The sequence below is a fragment of the Eptesicus fuscus genome, chromosome 8, assembly GCF_027574615.1.
Source record: "Eptesicus fuscus isolate TK198812 chromosome 8, DD_ASM_mEF_20220401, whole genome shotgun sequence".
In the NCBI taxonomy this organism is placed as follows: domain Eukaryota; kingdom Metazoa; phylum Chordata; class Mammalia; order Chiroptera; family Vespertilionidae; genus Eptesicus; species Eptesicus fuscus.
In genome coordinates, this window is record NC_072480.1 from 21,657,257 (window position 1) to 21,683,232 (window position 25,976).

A 25,976-nucleotide genomic window follows, 5' to 3' on the forward strand; every position below is an offset into this window, starting at 1 on the left:
AACGAGTTAATTCCAATCTCTCTACTAAGACCAACTTCCTGGCTCCTTCCTTGTGTGTGTGTGTGTGTGTGTGCGTGTGTGTGCGTGTGTGTGTGTGTGTGAATGTGTACGTGAAGTGAGTATTGTGTGAAATGAGTGTGTGTGTATGTGAGTGTCTGTAAGTGTATGTGTGAAATGAGTGTGTGAGTTTGTGTGTATGTGTATATTTTCTCCCTGCTCAAGATAAGCTATGGCTACAATTTTTTTTCTAATTTTTTTTCTTTGGGAGAAAGCATATTGGCCTCCTAGGTATGAAGAGGTAGATAGCATATCCTGTAATATTCATTGTGCCCAGCTTTTCTCCACCTTGATACTTGAAACACAACATCTAATGAAAATGTATAGAGAGGTTTAAGAGATTGCCAAAACTAAACATGAGAGGTGTTAGGAGGTCAAGTCCTATACACATATTTGTTTTTGTTCTTCAGAAAAGAGAGTAAATTTAGAAGGACACCTTGGCATGTCACCTCAGGAAACAAACATTCAGATATTATTTAACTTAACTTTCATGTGTTTCTCTTTTGATAGTGTTTTTTCAAAGTGTTATGTAACAGCATTTATTGAGTGCCACGGTGTGCCAGGCATTGCGTTAGGTACTGCAGATTCAGAGAAAAAATAAGACATATTTCTCCTCCCAGAGGAATAGAAGAGAATATCAGAGTGTATCACAAATAGTAAACATATTTTTTATTAAATTTTTGGTTCAGTTAAAAACACACATATATATGCATTTGTGTATCCTGTATTTCAGTGTATTAAAGCTTATTTCTTATTGTAGAAAATAAAGTTTGAAAACATCATGACAGATGGAAACAAACATAGCTATTAAAGGCAATAAAGTGTATAGATTCTATAGCAGATATTTGTGGAAGACAGTGAAGGGGTGTGATCAGGTTACTGGAGAGGTCAAGCAAGATTCCTTAGGGGGTGGCCTTCAAGCTGGGTCTTGAAACCTGAGTTGGCAATAACTAACCCAGCTGGGTGTTAGGGCAGGGATTGCAAATCTTCCCTGTGGCAGTCTAGGCCTAACCTTATGTGATTCTGGTAAGCACTCAGTCCTGTGATGGATGGATTCTCCCCAGTGCTTGGCCTGCCAGGAAGGAACAGAGACCATTCATTCTCACTGCAGCCCAAGGTGAGAAAAATATACTTTAGATAACAGTTTCAGCTACACACCTGGGACCCATACCTCCAACTTTGCACGCGTGTGCACACTAATGCAATCACATGCAGCAGTTTATTTTATTGATTTTTTACAGAGAGGAAGAGAGAGGGATAGAGAGTTAGAAACATCGATGAGAGAGAAACATCGATCAGCTGCCTCTTGCACACCCCCTTCTGGGGATGTGCCCGCAACCAAGGTACATGCCCTTGACCGGAATCGAACCTGGGACCCTTGAGTCCGCAGGCTGACGCTCTATCCACTGAGCCAAACCGGTTTCGGCCACATGCAGCAGTTTAGAAGACCGTTCTGTGTCCTAGTGTCAGCACCCGTTACATTTATAGAAACTTCCAGGAATGTGTAATCAAATTAGTGTATTATGAATATGACGCTATAAAACCCAAGAAAAGCTCTCTCAGTGAATAAACTTCTACGTGTGATTAATTTAAGATGCTGCATTTTTAATGATTCGGAATCTTGTTTTTATTTTGGTCATTCATTTCAGTTTATTTTAAATACCTATTATACGCTAGGTAACATGCTAGCCACTGTACATAGAAAGATGAGAAAGACCCCGCCATTACCTAAAAGAGCGTAGAGGCTGGTGGGGAGACAGGACAGGTAGTAAGTGCTCTGAGAGTGATGGTGTGAAGTAACAACGGAAGACAGACCTGGGGAATCGGAACAGGCTTCCCAGAGGAGCTGATCATCGATTTGAGTCTTGACGAGTATGTGGGAGTTAGTAGGCAGAGAGGCAGGGACAGGTGACAGTGACCTGTGTGGGAGCTCCGGGCACAGGCACGTGATGTTTGGGGAACCCCTCATGCATGGCAGGCCACAGCAGAGGCAAATGATGAACAACGGTGAAAAGGAGCACTGTACTGGGAGGGAGGAATTTCAAAGCCACAATATTAAAATATAATTATCCTATTAAAAGTACATCAGCAATTTCAGAAAACTCTTGTATTTCCATAGCAGCACATTAATTACATTCTTTGGGCCTGAACTATTAACTTAGTCAACCAAATATACGTCCTTGGTCTTATAAAGCAACTAGGAGCCTCCACACGAACTGACTAGCTGCCAACATCGAGGCACGTCTTTGGGATATAGCAGCCGTGTGAGAGCCAATTGTGCACATTTCTTTCTAACTCAGTGTTAGTGAACTCATTGTTGGCAGCTTGAAATCCATCATGGTATTTACACCACAGAAATGAGCAAATACTACAAAGCATGACTTTTGTTGTCCTGGAGGGCAACGTGTTAACACTTTGCCAGCATGCCACCGGACAGTCTCTTCCTTTTATACTCCTCACTGAGACGTCACCCCTTGCCTTTTGCTTTTCTCCTCAAAGGCAGCCTGGAGAAGCCATGACATGCCTCTCCACTCTGTTCTGTGTCCTTTCCATGAAGTGTTTGAAGTTGGTTACCTTCCGTTATACCTTTCTGAAGTTTGCCGCAGCTCTAGCAGTAGAGGGATGGAACTAAAAGACCGACGCACATGATATCAGCTGCTGTCTTTTTTTCCCCCCTTTGATTTCAGGCTGAAGGAGATCCAAATGAGTGAATATGATGCCACAACTTACGAAAGGTTTTCAGGTGCTGTCCGAAGGCAGGTGCACTCCCTCCGGATCATCCTGGATAATTTACAGGTAATCTTCCACTTATGGGCCAAGAAAATAATCTGAGCCTAAAGCTGAACTGATCCCAGAACTATTGGGGAAAATTATCCAAGCCCTAATCAACCAATCAGGAAAAAATTAATGCCAAAATGTTTGCATAAAGCTGTAGCTCATTCCATGGCTTCTTAGTTGAGTTCTCCAAGGAAAAAGAGTTGATCTCACTTTCCCCTTGTTCAGGAAGCAGTAACTTGACCAGCAACCCCAAAAGACATCATACATCCTGATTCCCCACATAGAAAATCTGTGTGCACCTCACTTCTGCTAGGAATTCACAAATAGGACTCTCTTTCTAGAAATCACTTCACTATCATTGCCGGGAGAGACAGAGGAGCATTTTGGATCGTCCGCGATATTCGCTATGCCTCCTGGCTTCTCCTCCCTCGCCCTCCCCTTGCTCCCCTATTGCCTACCTTTTTTGCAGTTTACAAATTGGTTGCTCCAGAACTATTGCTATTTCCCCTAAAAATATCAATTAAGATGCTTCAGTATTTCCTAAGCAAAGATATTTGGACATTTCAGGGGAAAAGGGGCGGGGTTGGGAGCCATGCTTCCCACTCTACTCTGGAGCCTTCTTTGTCCTTTCCATGAAATGTTTGAAGTTGCTTACCTTCAGTTATACCCTTTTCCTCTTTGGTTCTTGTTTGTAATTGTTCTTTGTGGGGAGCGTGTATTTTTTTATTATTTGCTAAGTATTGGGGTTTCGAAGTTCTCTGATGCAATATTAATCCACCATCTTAACTCAAAACCCTGGGAAAGCCTCAGTTTTTAAAAGATCTAAACTGCATCAGGAGATTAGGAAAAATTCTATCATTTCCAAGAGGAAAGGAAGAGGAAAGATCTTCATAATTAACTAAATTCCTAAATTCAAACTCTGGGGACTGTAAGAATTAAGACATTTTCTCTTTTAAAAAAAACAACCATATGCATACAATTATTGAGGATAAAACAGCATAAGGTTTTGTATAAACTGTGTGAAAACATGAACTATGTATACAATCGAATGGTTGAATTTTCTTCTATAGTCACTTACGTGACAAGGGCTTATTGCTCTGGGCTTGAGGGCAACTGCTAGGTGGGCTCTGAGCACCAGGGCAAGACAATAGGTGAATAAGAGCCAAAATGATGAGGGTAATGGGGCATGGTGCTTGTTCTAAGACTGAAGAATGAATGTGGTTCATTCATTCATTTCTTAAGTTCTTCATGCACAACAGGCATTAGGGTTAGAAAAACAAAATGTAGGCCCTGCCTTCAAAGAAGGAACTTAAAGAAGACAAACAAGCAAACATCTTCCTAAATTCTGTAGAGAAGTATGCGCACAATGCTGTGGGATGAATGAGGAAAGGCTTCGCAGAGAATGTCATGCTTCAGCTCACTCTTGAAAGATGCTAAGGAATTTCCCAAGTGCTTGAGAGTCGGAACATTCCAGACAAGGCACAGTGTGTGCGAGTGCAGGTTGTTCAGAGTGACTAAGGTGTGTTGGGTGGGAGGCAATGGCAGGGGAGAAGGCTGGTGAAGTCGTGGGGACCAGATCGTGAATAGCCCTGAATGCTGTGAGAACAGGCAAGTTACATTGGGTTTTACCCTGTGGACAAATGGGTCATTAGAGGATTCACAGTATTAGAAAGGGATGCAAGAATACATTTTTTATTTTTTTAATATTTTTTATTGATTTTAGAGAGGAAGGGAGAGGGATAGAGAGATAGGAACATAAATGATGAGAATCATTGATCAGCTGCCTTCTACACGCCCCCTTCTGGGGATCGAGCCCGCAACCCAGGCATGTGCCCTTGGCCGGAATCGAACCTGGGGCCCTTCAATCCACAGGCCGACGCTCTATCCACTGAGCCAAACCGGCTAGGGCAAGAATACATTTTTAATTGAGGGAATCAGAATCCTCATCTGGTATTCGTAAATGACTAGATTGGCATTTATTGGGTACCATGGTACAGTTACTTTTACAAACATCATCCCCAGATCAACGCTTTTAAATAGGTGATTACATTTACAAGATCAGCCACAGGAAGAGAAGTCAGACCTAACACTGTGACTTCCTATAGCAGAAGGAGAGTGAGCAATCAGGAAGGGCTTTCGCTAAACATACAGGGATGAGACCGTGTGAGAAAACAGTGTCCAGTTCTGCTTTCAAACAGAGAGATGAAAGAAAACTGGAATGGACTCAAGGAAAAGCAACCAATAAGATTAAATAGATAGCAAACAAGAAACTGGCACTGATAAAAAATATGTAAAGGGATTGGGGTTAATAGCTTCCTGAATATTCTGAAATAGAGTTAACTATTTCAGGAAGGTTTTTATTCCCTTCTTTCCTAGAAATCTGAGAAAGAGAACATAGGCTTCAATAATAGCAAGAAAGAGTTTAATATATAAGAAAGGGAATAAAAGTGATTTAATTCTTGAAAGAGTACCTAAGATGGATGTAGAACTTCTGTCTCTAGAAATCTTTACAAATCAGTGAGCGTTTTAATAATACTAAGCATTTATTGAGCAGTTACCATGTGCCAGTCCTCACATATCAGCATCATCTTCAACCTCTCTTCCATCATCATCACCATCATCACCATCACCATCATCATCACTTTGTTGCTAATAGTGCCAGCTTTGGAGCCGGATAGCCTGGGTTCTGTAAAATGGGAATGACAAGAATAGGGCAATTAGGAAGATGTACTCAGAAGATGCGTGTAAACCATTTCAAACAGTGCCTAGCATATAGCATTCTCTACAGAATTAGCTTCGTCATAACGCTCATTATTCTCCCTAGTATTCATTAGCATGGACTGCCAGGCAGCACCCAGTCAGGTACTTTACATTCATTGTGCTAGTTAATCCTTACAATAACCGGTAATGGTTATTTTCTACATTTGATAGATAAGGAAACTGAAACATATAGTCATCTCAATTCTCACAGTCTTATGAAATATAGATACTTTGTTCCCACTTTATAATGAGGGAGTTGAGGATTAGAAAGACATGGCTAGTGAAGCAAGTGTCTGAGCCCAAAGCTCAGGTCCCTTTTATCTGCTAGGTCTCTGTTATCTTCCAACCCTACAATTCTGTAAAATGTGTAGTTCTTGCATACACTCATAAGACATTTTGCATCGTTATCCAGATGCCAACACAGCCACTTCAAGTGTTTTTATTTTTAATCCACAGAGGTGTTATTCTCAGGTAGGCCATCCAGGCCTCAATTTAGAAAGATAGTATTTGTTAAAAACACAGTACTGACCAGAACAGACAGGGCCTCATCTGGAATATGAATCTTTAGATTGTAACTAAAATGAGAAGGTTTTGACTTGGTCCCATTTTTGCCATCTTCTGCCAGTCTGTGTGTCTCTGATTGACTAATCACTTCCAGCTGTTTGGGGTTGCTGTAATCCCAGTAACCAAGGTTGTTTCCTTGGTGACCAGTACAAAGTCTGGCCAGTCACTAGCAAATCATCACTGGAGATGACTTTCCAAAGCACAGCTTCAGGCCCACGCAGTGACCGGGGGCTGGGCTGAGATTTGTGGAACAGGAAATGTTGTTCCACCCAGTGACCATCTGCTTCAACACTGCCTCTGTTGCAGTATGTCATTCTCAATTAAGAAAGCTCTCACCAGTGGCCTTCCTTTGCTTCTTGACTGGACTCTCTATGGAATATCAGAGGCTTGGTTATTGGACCTTTTATGAATCAGCAGCAAGAATTTTCTCATTAGAATAGTAGAGTCTATAATAATTTATTATACTTGATTCAGAATCTAAATGTCTTAATTCCAGCATTCCCTAACAAAATATCCATTCCTACAAAAAGCCGTATCGTCTTTTCAATGTTTTTCTGACCTATAGTCAGTAATTTCATTCTCAGGCTAAACTAAATTATCCTTCCTCTGATTGCTTTGGCTAGCATGATAGCGCCAGGAACCAACAATTATGTGTCTTGCTTTTCCTTTTGTGCTTCAAAATGAGCTTGTGTTCAGATAAAAGGTGTTTTTGAACACTGACATGTGACATACACTGTGCATGGGCCTGAGGGCACGAAGATTAGTAAGGTATTATCCCTGACCTAGAAGGTTATAGTCTCGAGGGGTGGGGAAGATGGGCACCTAGACAGAGTATTTGTTTAATATGGTAGGTGTCCAGGTAGAGGGATGCATAGAATGCAGTGCAAGTCCAGAGGAAAGGGAAGCTAGGATAGATTTTGAAGGAAAGGATACATGAATTGAGTCTTGAAGGGCACATGAGTACTAATAAGAGGGTGGAAACAGTGCCCCAATAGTGGACACAGCATAGGCAAAGGTATGACACTGTGGTCTCAGGTGTGAGCTGATGCCCCATCTCGCGTGTGAGCAGAATGCCATCCAGTGTGGGTGCCAGGCAAGGAACTTCGACCTTATTCTGAGTACTCACTTTGCTAATATGTAGGAATGGAAAGTATTTCCCCATTTCTTTATTTAGTCTCCAATAACCATGTCTCATCTTATAGACACTTACTGAATACTTTGCCTAATGGTTCTTGCCTCTGACAAACTGAACTAGGGAAGAAATCACGTGTGTAGCTAATAGAAGACACAATATGGTAAGTACCACAGAAAGGTTTTAAACAAAGTGCTATGGTTAAGTAGACATGTGAACAAGTAATTTCTAAGCTGGACAGTTAGGGAGAAACTCACAAAGGACGTGTCATTTGAGCTGGACCATGAAGGATGAGCTTGGTTTCAGTGATAACTCTTCTAAGGATAAAGAGGTGGCCAGAATTTTTTTCAATTGATCATGGATGAATACTTTTATAAAATAAAACAGAAATGAATTACTGAAAAAATGATATAAAAATAACATACAAAATACAAGCCCATATTATTTAATATCAGATTCAACAAACTAAATTACGTTGTCAAATTGTCATGCAAGTTTCTAAATACTTACTGTCAATTTCTGTTACTTATTTCATCATGGACCAGTAACAAATGTTCACACACCAAAGGCAGTGTAGATGGCTCTGGTCTAGATAAAAGAAGCCTGTAAGCAGAGGACTCAGACTTAAATAAGGCTGCTTGGAGAAGGGACAACTGTCCAAGTGACTAGAGTTTTGGGATGGGCGTGGGGGCGTAGTGGGTAATGGGAGAGAAGACTAGAGAGAAGGTGACTCCCCATCGATGTCTGTATGTGTACGGTCATCTGTATAAAGGAACAGCCAAAGTCAAGAGGGATATGTTGACGAAGGTGAGAGTACAAAGCCAAGAGAGAGCAAAGGTGAAGACAACCACGTCTGGGAACACCTGCATCTCGAGAAAGCAGTGAAAGTCCAGTGTCTCCTTAGCACGTGAATGGCTCATCGCTCAGCACATGGCATCAGTGGCCACGAGAGGACAACTTCAGCTGAGGGCAGGCTAGAAATATAGTCCCGGCTTCCAGGCTGTTTGAGCATCTGTATAAAGGCATCTAATTCCATCTTTGTTGGATGACCATTAAAATTATTAAAACAGTAAAAAGCTGTAAACTGTGAAAAACCCATATGATAGAAGAAATTAAGGAAGAGTACCAGTGACGTATAAGAAGCTTTGAAGAACTTTCACTAAATATAATGTGATGAGCCCCATAAGAATGATAGCAACAAAGACAGCTTGAAACCTTCCTCAGAAATAGCATTACCAGCGAGTTAGGGCAGGAGACCAATGGGATCACATTAACATCCCTGACTTGGAGAGGCAGGGAGTCAGGAGAAAGCCTGGAGCTGGTGAGAAGCAGGTCACTCGACCTCCGTGTCGTGACTGCCAAGCAGCAGCACTGAAAGCTGCAGCCTTGGGAGTCGGGCGGCTGGGTCTAGGTTTTATGCAGTGGCTATGACAAGCAGAAAGCTGGCAGGGGAATAACACTGGGAAAGGGCCAGACCAGCCTCAATTTACACCTGGCTGGACGACTAGCTCAGACAAATGCCAAATGGCCCACTGCAGTGGCCTCACCACACAAGTTAGAAACGATGTGGAGATGGGGTTCTCACTCGGTGCTGCTCCACAGTTCGAGCTCCTTCCCCGCCGAGGCCTGAGCTAATGGTGTAGATTTAGTTCAACTGCTAACATCAGTTTAAAATCTTCAAGGAGAATTCTAACAAAGTGGCGAGTACATGCAACCAAGGAGAATGTATCTAATCTGTTCCTGAATAGTTCTGTGCAGCCGTCTCATCATTCAAGAATAAGAACACCAGAAAATGAAGTAAGATGGGATCCGTGAAGTCATTCTGCAGGGAGGCGGACTAGGAAGCATTCAAGATGGAGAGGAAGAAGATGCTGCTGGGCTAGAATATCTCTTCAGAAAACACCAGATTTTTAGAAAACATCTGCTTTGTGTTCTCAAAATTCAAAGAATCTTGAAGTATGAGAAATAAGACATGGGTTTAAAAGGATTTGGCTAAGAAGCCAGCAGAAGTAATAAAGGAGATGAATATAATAAGGAAATGTTATAAGGAAACTAAAAATGCAATGCCAAAACTGAAATCTACATTAAACGTAGAAAGAACAGATCAATTCAGTCTTTTTTTTTTTTTTTTTTTTTTTTTTTTTTTTTTTTAATTTCTTTATTGATTAAGGTGTCACATATTTGTCCTCATCCCCCCATTCCCATCCCACCCCTCTCCCCACGCATGCCCCAATCCCCTGTTGAACTTAACCGTTGGATAGGCTTATATGCATGCATACAGGTCCTTTGGTTGAACTCTCCCCCTCCCCCCACCCTCCCCCTACCCTCCCGTATCCTCCCTCTGAGGCCCGATAGTCCGATCGATGCCTCCTTGCTTCTGGTTCTGTTCTTGTTCCTCAGTCTATGTTGTTCATCATTTCCTCTAGATGAACGAGATCAAATGTCACTAGATATATACTAATAAGAACTGAATGTGAGACGAGCAATAATATTTATGCTGACAGGCAAATGAATCAATCTGTAGCGAGCTTCCCCCTGGACCAACAGTTCTTTTGAGACCCAATTTCGATGTCCAGTAGTTCCTTATGTGTACATGTCAGCACTGACCCCTCAGCTCTGGATGGTGGACAAATGGTGGTAATGGAGGTCTGACTCCCTCTGGTTTGGTCTTGGCCGATCCCAGGGGCACGGCGTCACCTGGACTAAGGGGCACGTGGCCTCACCCATATCCAAGGGGCGCGTGGTCTCACCCGGGCCTGGGACCCAGCCTCACCCGGATGGATCCAGGGGCGCACGGCCTCACCCGGACCCAGGATCTGGCTTCACCCGTACCCCAGGACACTTGGCCTCTCCCAGACCCAGGGGCTCGTGGCCTCACCCGGGCTTAGTTGCACAAGGCCTCACCTGGATCCAGGGACACATGGTCTCTCCCGGACCCAGGGACGCTTGGCCTCTCCCAGACCCAGGGCCACTTGGGCTCACCCGGGCCTAGGTGCACGAGGCCTCATCCGGATCCAGGGACGCATGGTCTCACCCGGACCCAGGGACGCTTGGCCTCTCCCAGACCCAGGGGCACGTGGCCTCACCCGGGCCTAGGTTCACGAGGCCTCACTCGGATCCAGGGACACATGGTCACACCCAGACCCAGGAACGTTTGGCCACTCCCAGACCCAGGGCCACTTGGGCTCACCCGGGCCTAGGTGCACGAGGCCTCATCCGGATCCAGGGACACATGGTCTCACCCGGACCCAGGGACGCTTGGCCTCTCCCAGACCCAGGGCCTCTTGGGCTCACCCGGGCCTAGGTGCACGAGGCCTCATCCGGATCCAGGGACACATGGTCTCACCCGGACCCAGGGACGCTTGGCCTCTCCCAGACCCAGGGCCACTTGGGCTCACCCGGGCCTAGGAGCACGAGGCCTCACCCGGATCCAGGGACACATGGTCTCACCCGGACCCAGGGACGCTTGGCCTCTCCCAGACCCAGGGCCACTTGGGCTCACCCGGGCCTAGGTGCACGAGGCCTCATCCGGATCCAGGGACACATGGTCTCACCCGGACCCAGGGACGCTTGGCCTCTCCCAGACCCAGGGCCACTTGGGCTCACCCGGGCCTAGGTGCATGAGGCCTCACCCGGATCCTGGGACACATGGTCTCACCCGGACCCAGGGATGCTTGGCCTCTCCCAGACCCAGGGCCACTTGGGCTCACCCGGGCCTAGGTGCACGAGGCCTCACCCGGATCCAGGGACACATGGTCTCACCCGGACCCAGGGACGCTTGGCCTCTCCCAGACCCAGGGCCACTTGGGCTCACCCGGGCCTAGGAGCACGAGGCCTCACCCGGATCCAGGGACACATGGTCTCACCCGGACCCAGGGACGCTTGGCCTCTCCCAGACCCAGGGCCACTTGGGCTCACCCGGGCCTAGGTGCACGAGGCCTCACCCGGATCCAGGGACACATGGTCTCACCCGGACCCAGGGACGCTTGGCCTCTCCCAGACCCAGGGCCACTTGGGCTCACCCGGGCCTAGGTGCACGAGGCCTCACCCGGATCCAGGGACACATGGTCTCACCCGGACCCAGGGACGCTTGGCCTCTCCCAGACCCAGGGCCACTTGGGCTCACCCGGGCCTAGGTGCACGAGGCCTCATCCGGATCCAGGGACACATGGTCTCACCCGGACCCAGGGACGCTTGGCCTCTCCCAGACCCAGGGCCTCTTGGGCTCACCCGGGCCTAGGCGCACGAGGCCTCATCCGGATCCAGGGACGCATGGTCTCACCCGGACCCAGGGACGCTTGGCCTCTCCCAGACCCAGGGCCACTTGGGCTAACCCGGGCCTAGGTGCACAAGACCTCATCCGGATCCAGGGACACATGGTCTCACCCGGACCCAGGGACGCTTGGCCTCTCCCAGACCCAGGGCCTCTTGGGCTCACCCGGGCCTAGGTGCACGAGGCCTCATCCGGATCCAGGGACGCATGGTCTCACCCGGACCCAGGGACGCTTGGCCTCTCCCAGACCCAGGGCCACTTGGGCTCACCCGGGCCTAGGTGCACGAGGCCTCACCCGGATCCTGGGACACATGGTCTCACCCGGACCCAGGGACGCTTGGCCTCTCCCAGACCCAGGGCCACTTGGGCTCACCCGGGCCTAGGTGCACGAGGCCTCACCCGGATCCAGGGACACATGGTCTCACCCGGACCCAGGGATGCTTGGCCTCTCCCAGACCCAGGGGCACGTGGCCTCACCCGGGCCTAGGTGCACGAGGCCTCACCCGGATCCAGGGACACATGGTCTCACCCGGACCCAGGGATGCTTGGCCTCTCCCCAACCCAGGGCCACTTGGGCTCACCCGGGCCTAGGTGCACTAGGCCTCATCCGGATCCAGGGACGCATGGTCTCACCCGGACCAGGGACGCTTGGCCTCTCCCAGACCCAGGGCCACTTGGGCTCACCCGGGCCTGGTGCACGAGGCCTCACCCGGACCAGGGACACATGGTCTCACCCGGACCCAGGGGCGCTTGGCCTCTCCCAGACCCAGGGCCACTTGGGCTCACCCGGGCCTAGGTGCACGAGGCCTCATCCGTTTAATTCAGTCTTAAATCTATGTACTAACATGAATGGAAAACTTGAATTGTTGTTCCAGATTGTGGAAAGATAAAGAGGTAAAAGCCATAAGAAAGCTGATCAATCAAAACAGAACAGAGAGTTAACATACAGAGCCGTGAGCCTCCGCAGTAAGTAGAACAGTACTTGGCACACGGTAAGTGCTCAGTGCTCAGTAAATGGATGCTGAGTGGACCAATGATATTCCCCAAAAGGACACATTACAATAATCAAAATCATAACCAAAGAAAACTGTACTGGGCTGAAGACAGGCCTGAGTCTATGGGTCAAAGAACTTTACTGAGTAGCAGGCAAATTAATGAAAAGACATAAGTACCTTGCCACAACTTCCTGGAATTTTAACATTTCAAAACAAAGAAAATATTTTAAAAAACAACAACAACAACAACAACATACAAACAGGCAAGAAAACAAGCTATCACAGAAAGAAAAATAATCTTACATTAGTTTTCCCTGAAACATTGAATGCCAGAAGCTAGTGAAACACCATCTACAGGATTTGGGAGTTTGGGGGTGGAAGAGAGGAATTGTGACCCAAGAATTCTATACTCAGCCAAAGTACAAAGGTGACAGAAAGACATTTTCACATATTCAGAGATTTAAAATGTATGTCACTTAAGTACCCCTTTTGAAAATACTTTGAACTAAATATGTATATAGACATGTGCACACATACATATATGCACATATGTATAAATATTCCAGTCAATTAAGAGAGGAATCAAAATTCCTTAAGAATGGGAAACTTGTGTTATAAAAGGATTAGCAGTGAGCATTGGAAACATTAAACACAAAATAGAATCAGGTCTAAATAATTGTGATAAATATGTGTGTGTGTTTTTATTGCTTTGAGAGAAAGAGAGGGAGAGAGAGATTCGTTGTTCCACTTATTTATGCATTCATTGGTTGCTTCTTGCATGTGCCCTGACTGGGGATCAAACCCACAGCCTTGGTGTATTGAGATGAGGCTCTAACCAAATGAGTTACCCAGCCAGGGCTTAAAGAAAACTCAAATATTAAGAATATTGTTTTTTAAAAGTACACAATTTAAAATATAGTGACTTTAATAATAAAAAGCAGGGCCTAAATTGTCATATTATCTCAAAAATTAAACAAAAATCAAGAAGTTGATATAGCCTGGCCAGCATGGCTCAGTGGTTAAGCATCAACCTATGAACGAGGAGGTCAGAGTTCAATTCTGGGTCAGGGCATGTCCCCAGGTTGTGGGCTTAATCCCCAGTGTGGGGCATGCAGGAGGCAGCCGATCAATGATTCTCTCTCATCATTGATGTTTCTATCTCTCTATCCCTCTTCCTTCCACCCTGAAATCAATAAAAATATATATTTTTAAAAGAAATTGATATAGAGGAGAAACAAAAGGAAGCAAAAAGCATGGTAATTTATGTTATTGATGAAAGAGACAAATACTCTTTCATTCTTAAAAGTAATTACAGAAATAAAAGCTCAATCAGGCTTTTTAAAAACAATCATGCGGTAGTTTCAAATGTATTTCTTACACATACAACATGTTTTTATAAATATTCCTCTGATTATTTTGCGGAAAGGAGAATGTCAGGGGTGCAGAGTTGAAGCAGGGGGACCTGTTAGGAGCTATCGAAGTGGTCCATGTGAGAGAAAGCGATGGTTGGGCTAGGGACAGGCATGGTGATGGGAAGAGATGGTCAGATACTGCCGGAAGTTAAAAGGGTTCACAGGGGACTAGGTGTGAGATGTGAGAGAAGGAGGAGTCAAAGAGGACTCCTAGGTATGTGGCCTGAGCAGCTGAAGGAATGGAGTTTGCCTGTTGCCCTTTACCGAGATAAGGAGAACTTGGGGAGAGCATGGTGAGTGGGAGCCAGGCCTCAGTTTTGAACTGTTAAATCTAAAAGCCTATTACGTATACACACTGGTGGGTGTAGATCCAGCTTCTTTGAAGCACAAAAGACTTAATTCTTGAAGGAAAGACATGAAATTGTCTTTGTTCATAAAAACTAATTATAAAATAATAAATTGTCACTCAAAGTAATAGTTTAATTCCACATCAGCATCCAAGAGTACAAATTCTTTTAACAAGAATTATCTTTGTTAAATACATGAATCACTTCTCCCTTGCAATGAGATGTTACTTCAAGAAACAGGGAAATCTTTAAAACAGGAAGACCTATATCTTCTTTTTTTGGTAGTACTATTCACCATTTAGAGCAGTTTGCAACCTAACAGGTATTTAGTAAATATTTTTACTATGTCAAAATATTGAGAACCACAATGAAAAATTTTTATTGCCTCCACTGATTTATACCTTGTTATTTTATAAATATTGTACAAACATGTGCCTTAATCCAGCTTATCATTTCTATTCTAATGATATAGAATCCTATCTAATAAAAGAGAAACATGCAAATTAACCATCACTCTGCTATACCCACCAGCCAATCAGCGCGAGTATGCAAATTAACCCAACAAAGATGGCAGTTAATTTGCATATGCAGGCGCTGAGCGGCCTGGATCCCTGGAACATCCTCCGGACCCAGGCCGCTCCTAGCCTGTAGGCCCGTGCTTAGGCCCTGAGCAGCAGGAGTCCCAGAACGCTCTGAGCCTATGGGTGCAGGCGCCAAGCGGCTGGGGGTGAGGCAGGAACATCCTCGCGTGGCCATAGCCGCTTATGAATGCTCCGGCACCAAGCAGCGGTTCGTGTCCATGCCCCCAGCCCGGTGCCCTTGACATGGGGATGGCTGCCGGCCTCTGGGATGTGTGGAGACAGCAGCGGCCACCACCGGGTGGCAGGGACACACCCCTAGCCCAGTGGACACAACACAGGGGCTGCATGAGCTGCAGAGGAAACACCTTTTAAAAAATATATATTTTATTGATTTTTTTTACAGAGAAGAGGGGAGAGGGATAGACAATCGGAAATATCAATGAGAGAGAAACATCCATTAGCTGCCTCCTACACACTCCCCACTGGGGATGTGCCTCCAACCAAGATACATGCCCTTAACAGGAATCAAACCTGTACCCTTCAGTCTGCAGGCCCACGGTCTATCCACTGAGCCAAACCAGTTTGAGAGTAAATACCTTTTCTGACAGCTCATTGGCTAAGCTCCCTGTAGGCCACCACTTGCAGTGTTCTTGGTAACTTGGGTTATAAGAATCCAAGAAGGTGATCTAGGGTTTTTTCACCACACTCCTGGAGGAAAAAACAAAGGTCCGCTACTGGAGGGGCTAAGAAATGTCATATCCTGCCCTAGTCGGTTTGGCTCAGTGGATAGAGCCTCGGCCTGCTGATCGCAGGGTCTGGGTTCGATTCTGATCAAGGACATGTACCTAGGTTACAGGCTCCTCACTGGCCGGGGCCCAGGTCAGGGCTCATGCAGGAGGCAACCAATCAAAGTGTCCCTCTCACACTGATGTTTATCTCTGTCTCTCCCTCTCCCTTCCACACTCTCTAAAAATCAATGGAAACATATCCTCAGGTGAGGATAAAGAAAAAAAAAAGAAAGAAAGAAATGTCATATCCTATGAAAGATACATCTTTAAAATGCCTAAAGAAAGTTGTCATTTTTTCACAGTGAAGGGACTAGAGTCCGTGTTGATGAAAACACCTTGGCGACTGCAGTGGCTCAGTGGCTGCAGCAGCGGAGTAATGGGGCTAGTGCCTTCCCTTAATCAGCCCCATCGCCTGACATCCCTCGAGGGGTCCCAGATTGGAAAAGGAGCAGTTAGGTGTCAATCAGGCTGGCAGGGGAGTGGTTAGGGGGTGATCAGGCTGGCAGGCAGAAGCAGTTAGGGGCAATCAGGAAGGCAGGCAGGCAAGCAGTTGGGAGCCAGCAGTCCTAGATTGTGAGAGGGATGTCCCAGATTGGAGAGGTTGCAGGCTGGACTGAGGGACACCCCCCCACACCCGTGCATGAATTTTGTGCACTGGGCCTCTAGTAGAATGATAAAAGCATAAAAATTATACATTGGTTGAACATGGAGAAATGTTAAACTAATGGGAGCTAATGCTTAATAAAAGAATCTTTGCTCCCAGGTATCCTCAGACATCTATTTACATTTATTTATCTATCCAACAGGTTTTTGGGGGTGTTGTTGTTTTTTTTAATTTAAACATTTGCTTAATGAGGAAGGGTCTTTGATTTTTTCAATATATATTTGTATTGATTTCAGAGAGGAAGGGAGAGGGAACAAGAGATAGAAACATCAATGATGAGAGAGAATCATTGATTGGCTGCTTCCTGCACGCCCCCAACTGGGGATTGAGCCCCCAACCCAGGCATGTGCCCTTGACCGGAATCGAACCTGGGACCCTTCAGTCCATAGGCCCACACTCTATCCACTGAGCCAAACTGGCTAGGGCTACCCAACAGGTTTTTATTGATGATCACATGCTTTATTCTGTAGAATGTATATGATTTCTGCAAAAATTGCTATTTAAGTCTTTCTAATCTCTTCATTAAATAAATTCTGAAAGAATAATAGAAAAATGGCTTGCTTGTAGAGTATATAGGTAAAGGAAGACTTGATGAAGACTTAAGATTAATCAGAAAACTTTCAGTGCTGAAATCACAAGGACTAGTGTCACTAATTGGTTTTTATCTAATTTATTCCCCCTAATGTCCTCACTACTACAGATGTGTTCATGGGTGTGTGTGTGTGTGTGTGTGTGTGTGTGTGTGTGTGTGTACTTTCTGGTTAACCAGTTATTTACCAGAAAAATGAATTAACTAGTACACATCATCCTATGAGCATTTCAATTAGCCTAAGTGTTCTTTTATTATTTTTATCTTTTTATTGAATTTATTGGGGTGACTGGTTAATAATATTACATAAGTTTAAGGGGTACAATTCTATAACACATCATCTCTACACTGTATTGAGTTCACCACCCAAAGTCAAGTCTCCTTCCATCAATTTTTATCCCCCTTTTACCTTCTCCTACCTCCCTCCACCTACCTTTATATATAAAAATTCTCATTAGTATGAACTTATTATATAACACAAAATGGACATATTTGTGAGAATACTTCATGTAATAAGAATATACAGTAACATGTTGGGCCCTTTGTTATAAGTAAAACTATGTATTTACAGAACTTATTTTTTAAAGAAGTATTTTAATGCATCCCATAAAACACACAGTCCAAATTAAAAAATATTTCTATCCCAGTCCTCAGTGAACTTTTAAAGAGCTCCCCCTCTAGCTCATTACCTTCAGGAGCATTCATTCTGACAGGCTCTTCCTGTTTGGAGTTTCCAAGTTTTGGTGGGCTGGCTACATGATAGATAATAAGTTATCTGCTCATAATTATATGCATGTTATCTTTTTTTTAATTTCAGAGAGGATGGGAGAGAGAGAGAGAAGAGAGAGAGAGAGAAACATCAATGATGAGAGAGGATCATTGATGGGCTGCCTCCTGCATACACCCTACTGGGGATCGAGCCCACAACCCGAGCATGTGCACTGACTGGAAATCGAACCAGCAAACCATGACCTCCTGGTTCACCGGTCGATGCTCAACCACTGAGCCATGCCAACTCAGCTATATGCAAATTGTATATTTGAAAATGAACAAATGGTGCTACTATTATAAAAATGTCTTTGTGCCAATAGTTCTGGATCAGAAGACTAGTATATACCTTCAGTTCTCAAAGAGAAAAACTGGCTCATGTTCCTGAAAATCTCAGTGACAAGCAGAACCCAAAGTAATTCATTTATCCATAAATAAAAGTACAAAGGAAGGGAATATATGATATGCCAACCAGAATGACTAATTTTTTTTTAAAAAAAGAAGCTGTCAATATCAAATGAGGGTGAGGATGTAAGCAAATAAAATCCTCATATACTGCTCACAGGAATGTAAATTGAAGAGAAAAAAAAACACTTTGGAAAACTGTTTGGGAGTATCTACTAAAACTGATTGTCTCCAGGATTTCCACCCAACAGAAATACACACGTATTTCTGCTCCTAAAGTCATGTTCAGGAATACTCATGGTGGCAGTATTCATGATAGCCCCAAACTGGACGTAGCACGTTTGTGCAATAGATAAATTAATTGTGACAAAATCACGGGATTGAATGTTATAGCGCTGAAAGAGAATAAAGTGCTACTACACACAACAACGTAGGTGACTCTCATGGGAGCAATGTTGAGCCAAAGAAGCCAGACACAAACGAGTACATGTTGTATGATTCCCGTTTTATGAAGTTCAAAACCAGGCCAGCCTCATCTGTGGTGATAAAAGTCAGAACAGGGCCTTCCCTAGGGAAGCCAGAAGAGGCCTGGCAGGCTGTGGAGCTGCAGGTGGGCACAGGGTGTGTTCACATTTAAAGTTCATTGAGCTCTGTACTCAAGATTTATGTACTTTATTACAAGTATGGTATACTTAAATTGAAAAAGTTGACCAAAAAAAAAGAATAAGAAAGAGGTAGCAGATATATTGGAAAAAGCACATCCCTTCCCTTACTCTCAGCCCAGATTTTACTACGTTCTTTTATTGGCATACATAATGGAAACAGAGCCTTTAGCTAAAGAATGCCTTAGGGATGATAATAACATATAGCAAAAGAAGCAACATCAGCATAAGAAAATTAGGCCCTAAAATCTTTAGGTTTTTTACATGATGGTGGATCCTGAGATGGCAAACAAACAATAGTCTAAGGGGAAAGTAAGTATTTTATAATTTGTAACCTCCTTACCAAGGGCAATAGTAGGGCCCCTAAAAAGGACCCCATTTTATCAGTTTGGCTAATTGTTAGCAGACACCAAAAGAAGAATTGTGCAGTGCTGTTGGCTAGTTGTCTCACAGACCTTCACTGGGACATGACTCGCTCTTCACCTCCCCTGCCATTTCCCCTCTGCGTCCCGAAGATGCACGACCTGTTGTGTGCCTTCAGTCTCCACACTGATCTGGAATGGGTATCAGTAAGGCAGGATTTTGTAAACATCTCATAAAGAGTTTATATTTGTTCCCTTTAGAGTCTTGAAGAGCCGCCTCATGATAAATTAGCTTTGAAAGTGAACTTGGTTGGCCAGTGAGATTTCTATCTCGCAAACCTACTGAAGGAATTGAAGAAAAAATTCTCCTGGTAAATGATAAATGCACTAGGTTAGTTTAGCCAAATATAGGAATATCCAAAATAGCAAACCATAATTACTCCTGATTGCTTTATTACAGTAGGATCTCTATAAGCATATTTACAGGATATCCACTTAACAATTACATTTAGATAATACTCCTTTCTGATTGGCATAAAGCATGCAATTGTGGTATTCTTTGGCAGTCTTAAATTTAAATCTTAGGAGTATAAAACAGCATCATGGAATGCTTTCTTAGATATGACATTTAGTAATTGTATCACTTTTCTTATGGTAATGTGGTCATTTGTTTCTATAGTTTTACTTAAGTCCATATGCTTACTAATATTTTTAGGTACTCTTCAAAAATATGTATCTATACTATAAGCATTCATCTCTTGATAAAAATAATGAACTCAGCCCCTGCCGGGTGGCTCAGTTGTTGGAGCGCCATCCTGTACACCAAAAGGATGCAGGTTCAATTCCGGGTCAGGGCACATACCTAGGTGTCCAGTTGGATACCCCCTTGGAGTGCATACACATATAGGAGGCAATTGATCAATGTTTCTCTCTCACAGATCTCTCTCTCTCTCTCTCTCTCTCTCTCTCTCTGTCTCTCTCTCTCTCTCTCTCTCTCTCTCTCTCTCTCTGTCTCTCTCTCTCTCCCTCTCTCTCTGCCCCCCTTCTTCTCGCTCTAAAATCAGTGAGCATATCCTTGGGTGTAGAAAAAATAATCATAATAATGAACTATTTTAAAAATTCTAATGCCCTAAGTGTTTCTAGTATAATTGTTCTTAATATTTCTTAGATCTGGCTCTACCCTGATTTGGAAAACAGTATGAATTGCTGAGCAGCTGGCACAGCTGGTGAGGAGGTGTCAGGATCCCCAAAACTCCAGATAATGAAATGTCTGCTGGGTCCTAGATGTTTTGTGCTTTCTTTTGAGTGTGGATGTTAGGACAGAAAGATGAAGTTTGGAAAGCAAAAGCTAGTTTCCTGTAACTAATTTCCCACCAAAGTCTCTCAAAATGCTTATCAATAGCAAACTAGCTTAAAATAAACTGCATTAATACTAATGTCAAAATAAACACAGAATGAACTATTTTCTAAAAAATTCTTTTCCCCATAATTTGTTGTATTTAACAGATAATTCACTTATTTCTATTGAGGAATAGATTAATTTACTTACTGAAAAAATACATTTTTTTCAAAGTCACTATTTAGCATCCTTAATTTATTTTTAATATATTTTTATTGATTTCAGAGAGAAAGAGGGAGAGAAAGAGAGAGAAATATCAATGATGAGAGAGAATCATTGATCAGCTGCCTCCTGTACTCCCCCTACTGGGGATCAAGCCCACAACCCAGGCAGGTGCCCTTGACGGGAATCGAACCTGGAACCCTCAGTCCGCAGGCCAACACTCTATCCACTGAGCCAAACCAGCTGGGCCTTAATTTATTTTCAGAAGCTTATAAATTGAAGCTAATTCCCAGTTATTTGAGAAAATATTACTGTGCTTACCATTGTGGTACAATTAGCAAAGGGCAAAGGGTTAAAAAATAATTGGGAAATCCTTCTCTGAGTACAGGTGATTTTCATTACTAATTAAATATAGACTGCTACACTTCAATCACACATTCACTGACTGGCCCCTCATTTTGAAGATGGGACAACTGAGACCCAGAGAATCTCATTAATTTCCCAAAGGGAGTCAAGACTAGAATTCTCATATGCTTAATCCTAATCTGATGCTTTTTCTAGCATGATCCTTTCTTTGCCTTAATCATTGCATTTCTGACACGAAAATAGATTCCGCACAATAAAGTTATTGTTATATTTATAACTAGATTTTTTAAAAACAGACTTCCTTTTTAGACCAGTTTTAGATTCGCAGCAAAATTCAGCATATAGTACAGAGAATTTATATATCTCCTGCCCCACACCCCACACAGACATAGCCTCCCATATTATCAACATACCCCAATAGAATGGGACACTTGTTACAGCCTAAATTGACTCGTTATCACCCAAAGCCCATAGTTTACATCATGGTTCACTCTTGGTGTTGTACATTCTATGGATTTGGACAAATGTGTAATGACATGTATTCATCATTATAGTATCATACAGAGTATTGCACTGCCCTAAAAATCCTCTGTGCTCCATCTATTCATCCCTCCCCCAACCCCTGGCAACCATTGATCTTTATACTGTCTCCATAATTTTTCTTTTCCCCAGAATATCATATAGTTGGGACTCCTACAATATGTAGCTTTTTAAGATTGGCATCTTTCACTTAATAATAAGCATTTAAGTTTCTTCCATGTCATTTCATGACATGAACGATCATTTCATTTTAGAGCTGAATATATTCCATTGTCAGGACTTATCCATTCACCGACTGAAAGGCATCTTAGTTGCTTCCAAGTTTTGACAGTTATGAATAAAGCTGCTATAAACATCTATGTGACGGTTTTTGTGTAAACATAAAGTTTCAAGGAGTATAATTGCTGGGTTGTATGATAAGAATATGTTTGGTTTTGTAAGAAACTGCCAAACTGTCTTTGAAAGTGGCTGTAGCATTTTGCATTCCCACCAACAATGAATGAGAGTTCCTCTTGCTCCACATTCTTGCCAGCATTTGGTGTTGCAGTGTTTTGGATTTTGACCATTCTAATACATGTGTAGTGGTATCTCATTCTTATTGCAGTTCCCTAATGACATATGATGTTAAGTATCCTATATAATAAAAGGCTAATATGCAAATCAACCGAACGGCAAAAGGACGGGTCACTATGATGCCCACTGACCACCAGAGGGCAGATGCTCAATGCAGGAGCTGCCCCCTGGTGATCAGTGTGCTCCTACAGCCGGAGCACCACTCAGCTGACCGACCCGTCCCGGTGGCCCACCAGCCCGGTGGCAGCCACTCACTCCCTCAGTAGTCCTGCATGTCCAATTTCCGGAGAACGGGCCAGGCACCAACGGACTGGCGCCCGGCACAATCCCAACAGCACTCCCGCCGGCCTCCTGGAAGGTGGCTTCGGGCATCACAGCTGCTTCCCCTCCCTAGATGGTCCGCAAGGAAGAAACGATATAAAAGCGGCCTCCAGGTGGTTCCCAACAACCAGCACAAATGTCAGCAGAACGGGATCTAGATCCAGGGCCAGCAAGGGCATCCCACCGCCTGTCCCGCCCTCGCCCCCCTCAGGACGGGCGCCGGAGGCAGGGCTCAAGACTGGCAAGCGCTGCTGCAGCAACACGAGCCTCTCCCAATCCCTCTCCCAATCTGGACTGACTGGGCGTGAGCCCACGGCAGACGCAGTGGGGGCCTGGATGAGCGGGAGCAGCAGGCAGGAGCTGCAGGCAGCATTGGACTGCAGGTTTCGGCCCGATCCCCACAAGCCACCTTGAGAGACCCCACCCATGCACAAATTCGTGCACCGGGCCTCTAGTCTTTTCATATGCTTCTTTTCCATCTATATATTTAATATGGTAAGGTGTCTATTCAGATCATTTCCCCATTTTTTTTATCAAGTTGTTCATTTTCTTATTGTGGAGTTTTAAGAGTTCTTTGTATAGTTTTGATAACAGTTTTTTATCAGTTATGTCTTTTGGAAATATTTTTTCCCAGTCTGTGGCTTGTCTTTTTATTCTCTTGATAGATTATTTTTTTTAGTAATATGAAATTTGGTACATATTATATTTGGGGAGGAAAGTAATAGTTGTGTCATCACTGTGTAGATGAAGAGAGCTCAACACTATTTTAGTACTTTGTCTGTAATAGGAAGCCCCTAAAATAGACACTGGCTACCTGAAGCATGGCTTTGTATTTTCAATGACAATGCTGTCACACTGCCACTTTAGATGAAACTGTGATGGAAGTGTGCTTAAATTAAGGAGGGAATGGTTGTCCATATTATGTCTCACCTGTTGATGATAATGATGACGACGATGATGACGACAATGAGTATACCAGCTAACATAGATTGCCAGGCTCTTTCTCAACTGATTCCATGTAGTAGCTCATTTAACAAATAACTCATTAAAGTAGAAACTAGTTCTTTTCATTTTAGAAATGAAGACACTGAAATGCATTCTGGTTAAGTAACTTGTTTGAGGTCAGATATCTGATCACGGTGAAGGGAGGATTAGAACCAGGCTGTCTGATTGTAGATAGAGCACATGACCTTAACTACTACTGTAGTTTGCATGCGTTAAAGTAATTTGGCTCTTCTTCCCACTTCTCAATATAAATATAATTCCTGGCTGTTATAATCCTAGGCCTTGAGCAGGATATTATAATCCTTTATCATTTAACTATCATCTTAATCCACCTGGCATAGTTGTAAGTTATTGTGGGAAAATATTATGTGGAAATACCATTAGATTTCTAAATATAGATGGTCAGCGAGACATGGGGCACAGAATGTTCACTACTGTTGTTGTCGGCTGTTCCCATTCGCACTGTAAGTCACAGAGAACTTGAGTAACAATTTGTTTTCCAAAAGGAGGAGTTCTGAAGATGGCATTTTCCCTGTGCTTGCCGACAATGTTAACCAGTTTGAGCTGATTGTTCTGCTACCTAATGAATTTTCTAGGAGTAAGTGACCAAAAATCTGTAAGAAATGCGTCACTATTACATTTCCAGATATTGTACATTTCTCAAGGGGTTCGTTTGCATACTGTTTTCCCATTAGCATGTGCTCTGGGTTCATTTTATCATTCCATACGTTAAAACAATTAAAACGGACAAAATCCGCACAAAGGGCATTTCTTTGTCAGCAGGGCAGGAATTGGTCCGTTTCTGAAACTGTTCATGCAGAAGCATTGCTTATTGAAAAGGTCCCGCGTGTGTTTCCTGTTATTCACACACAAAGTGTGTCAGGGACCCTGCAGAACTAATTAAAATAAGGTTTGTGTGTGTGTGTGTCATTGTAGGCTAGAGGTAAAGAAAGACAGTGGCTCAGACACCAAGCTACCGGGGAACTCGATGATGCCAAGATCATTGACGGGCTGACTGGAGAGAAAACCATCTACAGACGCCGGGGTGATCTGGAGCCACAAGTAAGTGACAGTGGTCGAGTCGCCTCCGATCTGCAGGGCTTGGCCTTCTCTATAGACGGCTGCTTTCTTGAGTTGCTGTCCTTGTCAAAACACCACAAACCCTGAATATGGCAACCAAGGAAAGCTTTGTAGTCAAAAAATTAGGAAGAAATAAATATTTTACTATGTATGGTATGATTCAAGATCCCAGCATGAGTCAAGAAATACCAGGCAGGCACACTCAAATTGAGTAATTTAAGAACAGTTAATAAAAAGACTATTTACGAAAGTAAGGGTTGGGTTTAGGAAATCATAAGGAGATAGTGTGGTACCCAACTGTAGGCCTCTAGCCCACCCCTCGCTCTGAAAGGCCAGAGGGCGAGAGCTCACTGGAACCAGGAGGGGCGGCCCGACAGGAGCTATGGCCCTCGGTAGAGGGAGAGCCGTGGGTCGCAGCACAGAAGGGACTGAGGGACCCTGTGATCCGGTGCCTCCCATCAGCGGAGCCCACCTGGAGGCCAGCAGCCCAGGGAGAGGCTGGTGCCATCCCTGCAGATCGGCCCCCAGGATGCGGATCAGGGGGCGCCAGAGGGAACTGAATCCCAGAGGCTCATGCAAATGGAAATAGTAGAGTAGTCGTGGTGGTTTTCTACTACTCTGTTCCTTTAAAGATCCATGTCCAACCTATGACGGAATAAAATTTTAGAAAGTGAGCAGTTTTCCTTCATATAACTCTGATGTAAATATATGTAAAACTTTGGATAGTCATAATACTAAAATATTTGCAAAACCATGGCAATAAGGTGAAACATGGAGTCCCTTGGTGGGCCCTGTGCCTCCCTTTATGACCAGAACTGTTGAATAGCCACTGCGAGCTGGGGGAGCGGGGACTGGTGGGAGAGGGAGTCACTTACTCCATTTAGAAGCTTACTCAGAGGATCCTTTGGTAACTTGGGGACTTCTCCTATGTCACTGGTGTGAGTCAACAGCCGCTGTCTTTACTGACTCACTGTGGCCACAGATGTGTTTAGACACATCTCAAGCTGTGAGTGGCCCTGGAAGCATGCGTGGCACTGCTCTTCCTTCATGCTGACTGCACACGTGTTTGAGGAATACATTGAATTTGTCTCAAACCATTACACTAGTACCCACAGTATTTTCTTGAAATGACTAACTCTACTCATTAGTTTTCACATGTGTCAGCAAATATATAATTACAGAATAGTCTGGAATTTTTCTTCTTCCTTTTTTTCTTGTCAGTAAACTAACAAAATACTTTCATTTTTTATTCTGGAAATTGCCAGGCATGAGTCCAAAATCAAACTGAAACTCAGGAGAGTTTCACATTTTAATTGACAGTTGTTGCTAAACAGCAGTTAGACGTTACTTTTATGCCTTTAACTGCCAAGGAGAAGTAGTAATTCAGTAACTG

The 25,976-nt window shown here is 43.9% G+C and overlaps 1 protein-coding gene and 1 long non-coding RNA gene across 2 annotated transcripts in view; one reads left to right on the plus strand and one right to left on the minus strand.

Moving 5' to 3' along the window:
- VWA8 (von Willebrand factor A domain containing 8) overlaps nucleotides 1-25,976 on the plus strand; it is a 402,578-nt gene that overhangs the window by 359,405 nt on the left and 17,197 nt on the right. Inside the window, exons 40-41 of the mRNA XM_054719826.1 lie at nucleotides 2,745-2,853; nucleotides 24,440-24,565. Coding sequence (XP_054575801.1) covers nucleotides 2,745-2,853; nucleotides 24,440-24,565 — 235 coding nt within the window. The remainder of the gene's footprint in view (nucleotides 1-2,744; nucleotides 2,854-24,439; nucleotides 24,566-25,976) is intronic.
- Nucleotides 5,137-25,976, minus strand: part of LOC129149943 (uncharacterized) — a 39,228-nt gene continuing 18,388 nt past the window's right edge. Inside the window, exons 2-3 of the long non-coding RNA XR_008556734.1 lie at nucleotides 7,549-7,659; nucleotides 5,137-5,521 (exon numbers count right to left, since the gene is read on the minus strand). This is a non-coding gene — a long non-coding RNA (uncharacterized LOC129149943). The remainder of the gene's footprint in view (nucleotides 5,522-7,548; nucleotides 7,660-25,976) is intronic.